This window comes from Babylonia areolata, chromosome 31 (genome assembly GCF_041734735.1).
Source record: "Babylonia areolata isolate BAREFJ2019XMU chromosome 31, ASM4173473v1, whole genome shotgun sequence".
Lineage (NCBI taxonomy): Eukaryota > Metazoa > Mollusca > Gastropoda > Neogastropoda > Buccinidae > Babylonia > Babylonia areolata.
The window spans coordinates 26,122,065-26,129,204 of NC_134906.1; the positions used below are offsets into that span (position 1 = coordinate 26,122,065).

General features: G+C 45.4%; 1 protein-coding gene across 1 annotated transcript in view; it reads left to right on the forward strand.

Moving 5' to 3' along the window:
* LOC143276070 (epidermal growth factor-like protein 8) overlaps positions 1-5,796 on the forward strand; it is a 25,879-nt gene extending 20,083 nt beyond the window's left edge. The window contains exons 7-8 of the mRNA XM_076580457.1: positions 2,376-2,649; positions 4,337-5,796. Of these exons, the coding sequence (XP_076436572.1) occupies positions 2,376-2,649; positions 4,337-4,371 (309 nt within the window). The 3' untranslated portion in view covers positions 4,372-5,796. The remainder of the gene's footprint in view (positions 1-2,375; positions 2,650-4,336) is intronic.
* Positions 5,797-7,140: the final 1,344 nt, after the last annotated feature.

Genomic DNA, 7,140 nt, shown 5'->3' on the forward strand with positions numbered 1-7,140 from the left:
CAATCATCTGATTGATTCTCTGTTGTCAGCCAGCTTATCAGTCTGTCTGTCTGTCTGTCTGTCCCACTTGTCTGTCTGTCTGTCTGTCTGTCTGTCTGTCCCTCCCGTTTCTCTTGTCTTGTCTACCTGTCTTCGTAAGTTTCATTTATTTACTCTATAGTCCCTTCATCTAAGATGATGATACGATAGTATACTGTAGAATTTCAATCTCTCTTTTAAAGGTCTTGCTATTTATTTGCTCTGTATTTCTTTCTTTTTTTTCTTCTTTTCTCTTATTTTTTTTTTAATCATTTTATTAATTCATTGTATTATTTACGTTCCATCCTCATACTCCTCCTTCATCTCCTTCTTCACTCACCCCCGCCCCTCTGTTGGGGTTTAAATCCTCCCTCTGTTGGGGTTTAAATCCTCCCTCTGTTGGGGTTTAAATCCTCCCTCTGTTGGGGTTTAAATCCTCCCTCTGTTGGGGTTAAATCCTCCCTCTGTTGGGGTTTAAATCCTCGTCCTATTGGGGTTTAAATCCTCCCTCTGTTGGGGGTTTAAATCCTCCCTCTGTTGGGGTTAAATCCTCCCTCTGTTGGGGTTTAAATCCTCCCTCTGTTGGGGTTTTAAATCCTCGCTCTGTTGGGGTTTAAATCCTCCCTCTGTTGGGGTTTAAATCCTCCCTCTGTTGGGGTTTAAATCCTCCCTCTGTTGGGGTTTAAATCCTCGCTCTGTTGGGGTTTAAATCCTCCCTCTGTTGGGGTTTAAATCCTCCCTGTGTGGGGTTTAAATCCTCCCTCTGTTGGGGTTAAATCCTCCCTCTGTTGGGGTTTAAATCCTCCCTCTGTTGGGGTTTAAATCCTCCCTCTGTTGGGGTTACATCCTCCGTCTGTTGGGGTTAAATCCTCGCTCTGTTGGGTTTTAAATCCTCCCTCTGTTGGGGTTTAAATCCTCCCTCTGTTGGGGTTTTAAATCCTCCCTCTGTTGGGGTTAAATCCTCCCTCTGTTGGGGTTTAGATCCTCCGTCTGTTGGAGTTTTAAATCCTCCTTCTGTTGGGGTTTAAATCCTCCCTCTGTTGGGGGTTTAAATGCTCCCTCTGTTGGGGGTTTAAATCCTCCCTCTGTTGGGGTTTAAATCCTCCCTCTGTTGGGGTTTTAAATCCTCCCTCTGTTGGGGTTTTAAATCCTCGCCCTATTGGGGTTTTAAATCCTCCCTCTGTTGGGGTTTAAATCCTCCCTCTGTTGGGGTTTAAATCCTCCCTCTGTTGGGGTTTAAATCCTCCCTCTGTTGGGGTTTAAATCCTCGCTCTGTTGGGGTTTTAAATCCTCCTTCTGTTGGGGTTAAATCCTCCCTCTGTTGGGGTTTAAATCCTCGCTCTGTTGGGGTTAAATCCTCCCTCTGTTGGGGTTTAAATCCTCCCTCTGTTGGGGTTAAATCCTCCTTCTGTTGGGGTTTAAATCCTCCCTCTGTTGGGTTTAAATCCTCCCTCTGTTGAGGTTTAAATCCTCCCTCTGTTGGGATTAAATCCTCCCTCTGTTGGGGTTAAATCCTCCCTCTGTTGGGGTTAAATCCTCCCTCTGTTGGGGTTAAATCCTCCCTCTGTTGGGGATTAAATCCTCATGTTGGGGTTTAAATTCTCGCCCTATTGGGGTTTTAAATCCTCCCTCTGTTGGGATTAAATCCTCCCTCTGTTGGGGTCAAATCCTCCCTCTGTTGGTGTCAAATCCTCCCTCTGTTGGGGTTAAATCCTCCCTCTGTTGGGATTAAATCCTCATGTTGGGGTTAAATCCGCCTTCTGTTGTGATTAAATCCTCCTTCTGTCGGGGCCAAATCCGTCTTCTTTTGGCGTTAAATCCTCCTGCTGAAGTCAAATCATTCTTATCCCCCTCCTTCTCAGTTAGCTGTTGTTAACTTCTTCTGTTGGGAATAAATCCTCCTTCTTAGGGGGTTAATTCTTCCTCTGTTGGGACTAAATCCTCCTCCTCTATGGGATTAAGTCCTTCTTCTCTGTGGCGTTAAAACTTAAATCCACCTTCTACTGGGGTTAAATTCTCCTCCTCTTGCTCTTCCTCGTCCTTCTCCTACTCTTCCTTCACAACACTCCTCACCCATCCCTGTACGGAATATTTCTTATCCTTTTTTTTTTCTTGTCTTTTTTCGTGTTTTTCTCTCTCAAGGCCTGACAAAGCTAGTTGGGTTACGCTGCTGGTCATAATTATAGCATCTGCTCAGCAAGATGTGATGCTAGCGTATTATTATTATAATCATGGATTTTGTCCGAACGCTGTGACGCCTCCTTGGAGTAACTGAATTGAACTGATCTCTTCTCCTCCTCGCCACCCCACCCCACCCACCCCCACCCCACCGTCATCCCCAACACCCCCAACAACAGGAGCAGCTGATGAACAACTTCACCTCCATGGTTTCTCACTACGAGGAGGCCTTGGGGCAGATGCAGGCGGCACAGGCTGGTGGGGTCGGTGCAGGCTCCCATGCGTCGTCGGCAGGTCATGGGGGCAGCGGGCAGGGGTACAGGGACGAGCTGGACGAGGATGATGAGGAGGACTACAAGGAGATGATGATCGCCCACGGCGTGATGCCGGGCTTCGACCGCCTGGCTTCTCTCAGCAACCAGATCTCCCTGCTGGAGGAGCGAATGGCTGATTGTGAGTTGTTGTTGTTGTTTGTTTGTGTGTGTGATTCGAGGAAATTTTGAGTTGGGGGAGGATTGTGAATTGGGGAGAAGGGGGGGGGGGGGGGTGAGTCAGGGGAATTGTGAGCTGGGGGATTGGGAGTTGGGTGATTTGGGTTGGTGATAATTGTGAAGTTGGGAGAGATTGTGAGAAAGGTTTGTGTGAGAGAGAGAGAGAGAGAGAGAGAGAGAGAGAGTCCCGGGGAGAGGTTGTAACTTGGCGGTTGGGTTATCAATAATTGGGGGGGTTGTGTGGGGGTGGGGGGGTCTGAGTAGGGGGTATTGTGAGTCATGGGCATTGTGAGTCGGGTTGGGAGGGGTGGGGGGATTGTTATTTGGGGGGCGAGGGTTGTTAGTTTGGGAGGAGGGGGTTGTGAGATGTGGGTGTGTGTGTGGGGGGGGGGGGGGAATTAAGTCGGGGGCATTGTGATTTGAAATGGTGAATCTGGAGATCAAGAGTTTGGGGAATTTTGAGTCGGTGGGTGGGGATGGGGGGGGGTGATTGTGAGATGGGAGGAATTGTAAGTTGGAGGAATTGCGAGTTGGGAGGATTGTCTTGTGGGGATTGAGCCAAGGGGGTGGAAGGGGGGGGGGCGGGGTAGTGGGGGGGAGTGAATTGCGAGTTGGGTGGCTGGGGATTGTAGTGAGTTGGGGGTTGTTGGGGTTTTGTCAGGATGATTGTGAGTTGAGGGGAGGAGGAGAGGGGGGGGTGGGGGGGGTTATGAGTCGAGAGGGATTGTGAGTCGGGTGGGAGAGGGGATGAAGACTTGGGGGGGAGGGGGGGAGGTGTGGGGGGTGGTAAGCCAGTGGGAAGGGTGATGAAGGGGGAGGAGATTGGTTTGAGGATGATTTGGATTGGATTTGGTAGGGTTGGGTTGGTTGGCTTGGCTTTGCTTGAGTTGGGTTGGCTTGGGTTGGCTTGGCTTGGCTTGGCTTAGGATGGGTTGGGTTGGCTTGGGTTGGGTTGGATTAGGTTCGGTTGGTTTAGGTTGGGTTGGATTGGGTTGGGTTGGCTTAGGTTGGGTTGGGTTAGGTTGGGTTGGGTTGGGTTATGTTGGGTTGGGTTGGCTTAGGTTTGATTGGGTTGGGTTGGTTTAGGTTGGGTTGGGTTGGCTTGGGTTGGGTTGGATTGGCTTAGGTTGGGTTGGCTTAGGTTGGGTTGGCTTAGGTTGGGTTGGATTGGCTTAGGTTGGGTTAGCTTACGTTGGCTTGGCTTAGGTTGGATTGGCTTAGGTTGGGTTTGGTTGGCTTGGCTTGGGTTGGCTTGGCTTAGGCTGGGTTGGCTTGGCTTGGCTTGGCTTAGGTTGGGTTGGGTTGGCTTAGGTTGGGTTTGCTTGGGTGGGGTTGGCTTGGCTTGGCTTGGCTTGGGTTGGGCTTAGTTTGGAGGTTCTTGTAATGCGTGTTTGGACTGGCTCGGCTTGGGTTGTTGGTTGGCTTTGAGGTTAGGGTTGGTTTGGTGATGAGTTGCTTCTGGTGCAGTTTGGTTTGGTTTGGGGTTCGTTATATATATATATATATATATATATATATATATATATATATATATATATAACATGCATTTTGTAGGCTATACATGACTGCGAACGATGCATTCGTGTGTAGCCTGTCTGCTGTGTACACCATGACAGGATTGTGAATGTGTGTTTCCTCTGTTCTACCAGGCACGTGTCAGAACTATAACGACCCCCGATCCTGATGGACCTGACTGATGAGATCTCGTCACCCACGTGGCCTTCAAAACGTGACTTTGGGGGAGGACTTGGGAAGAGGGGATGGTGGGGGGGAGGAGGGGGTCCCTGAGAGGGGGGAAGTGACTGACTGCGCATGTGCACAAGGACCGGTGTCTGGTTGTTGTCGTTGGTTTTGGTTTTGGTTTTTTTAATGCTGATTTTTTTTTTTTTTTTTTTTTTTTTTTTTTTTTTTCCACATAAACATGGACGCTAAAAAGATTGAAGAAAGAAAGCAAAAAAAAAAAAAGAAAAAAAAAAAGAAAGAATTGATATGACAGTGTTGTTCGGACATGTACAGTGATTGTTGTAGGCGGATGATGATCATTGTGAGTTTGGTGTAAAGTTCTGAAGATGGAAAACGTTTGATGACGCTGACATGTATTGGCGATTTTTGTTTGCCGTGACAAATATAACTGACATTGTCACGTGTTTAGACATGGCATGTTTAGACAGGTGACACATCCTTGTGTAGGATTGAATGGGCCGATGTTGGTCCGACACCGAGAAAGATTTGACGGAAGATGTTAAAAAGAATAAAAAAAAGTTAATTCTAAGACAGTATTATACTGCTGCTCTGTGCCTCATGTCTTAATCATGCGATTATTTGATTAGACAGCCGATTTTTTTTTTTTTTTTTTTTTTTTTTAGACGACACAGAATTGTCTGCATTCTTAAATATCTATCTACGTGTTAAATTTTGAGGAAGTCAGATTATTTTCATACACTTCTGTTCGTTGTCGACCACGTAAAGTAATTGGGAAGATAAAAGTATGGTGTGAGATTGTGGGTTGTTTTTTGTTTGTTTGTTTTTTTCTTGTTTTTTTGGTTTTTTTATAAATAAATAAAAAAGTAGAATTGTGAAAATGGCTCACGATATATTGATTGTGTAACTCGTTCACAAAATGATGCTGAAAATCACAACTAGATTCAGCAGTCGGTAGAGGATATGTAATGCTAATACTCACGTACAGATACACATACATATATACCGAAGTTTTCTACCCTGGTTTCGCCAGCGCTTGATAGACAGACAGACAGATAAATGTATATATATATATATATATATATATATATATATATATATATATATATATATATATATATATATATATCATCCTCTGTCTTGTTTTATCAGCCGTTAGGACAGACGAAAACTCCGCTGGTTTAATCCGCGCAGTTCTGTCAGTGTGGTAATACTGCCAGTAGATGTCGAGCAATGAGAGTTGTCAGTACTGTGCCCCCCTGTGAGGTATTGTACAGGTGTTGAACTAAAGAGTGGTCATCACTGTGAGATATTGTACAGGTGTTGAACTAAAGAGTGGTCATCACTGTGAGATATCGTACAGGTGTTGAACTAAAGAGTGGTCATCACTGTGAGGTATCGTACAGGTGTTGAACTAAAGAGTGGTCATCACTGTGAGATATTGTACAGGTGTTGAACTAAAGAGTGGTCATCACTGTGAGGTATTGTACAGGTGTTGAACTAAAGAGTGGTCATCACTGTGAGGTATTGTACAGGTGTTGAACTAAAGAGTGGTCATCACTGTGAGATATTGTACAGGTGTTGAACTAAAGAGTGGTCATCACTGTGAGGTATTGTACAGGTGTTGAACTAAAGAGTGGTCATCACTGTGAGGTATTGTACAGGTGTTGAACTAGAGAGTGGTCATCACTGTGAGATATTGTACAGGTGTTGAACTAAAGAGTGGTCATCACTGTGAGATATTGTACAGGTGTTGAACTAAAGAGTGGTCATCACTGTGAGGTATTGTACAGGTGTTGAACTAAAGAGTGGTCATCACTGTGAGATATTGTACAGGTGTTGAACTAAAGAGTGGTCATCACTGTGAGGTATTGTACAGGTGTTGAACTAAAGAGTGGTCATCACTGTGAGATATTGTACAGGTGTTGAACTAAAGAGTGGTCATCACTGTGAGGTATTGTACAGGTGTTGAACTAAAGAGTGGTCATCACTGTGAGATATTGTACAGGTGTTGAACTAAAGAGTGGTCATCACTGTGAGGTATTGTACAGGTGTTGAACTAAAGAGTGGTCACCACTGTGAGGTATCGTACAGGTGTTGAACTAAAGAGTGGTCATCACTGTGAGGTATCGTACAGGTGTTGAACTAAAGAGTGGTCACCACTGTGAGGTATTGTACAGGTGTTGAACTAAAGAGTGGTCATCACTGTGAGATATTGTACAGGTGTTGAACAAAAGAGTGGTCATCACTGTGAGGTATCGTACAGGTGTTGAACTAAAGAGTGGTCACCACTGTGAGGTATTGTACAGGTGTTGAACTAAAGAGTGGTCATCACTGTGAGGTATTGTACAGGTGTTGAACTAAAGAGTGGTCATCACTGTGAGGTATTGTACAGGTGTTGAACTAAAGAGTGGTCATCACTGTGAGATATCGTACAGGTGTTGAACTAAAGAGTGGTCATCACTGTGAGGTATCGTACAGGTGTTGAACTAAAGAGTGGTCATCACTGTGAGGTATCGTACAGGTGTTGAACTAAAGAGTGGTCATCACTGTGAGGTATCGTACAGGTGTTGAACTAAAGAGTGGTCATCACTGTGAGGTATCGTACAGGTGTTGAACTAAAGAGTGGTCATCACTGTGAGGTATTGTACAGGTGTTGAACTAAAGAGTGGTCATCACTGTGAGGTATTGTACAGGTGTTGAACTAAAGAGTGGTCACCCCGGTTCCAGACTGAGATGAGCCATGCGATTT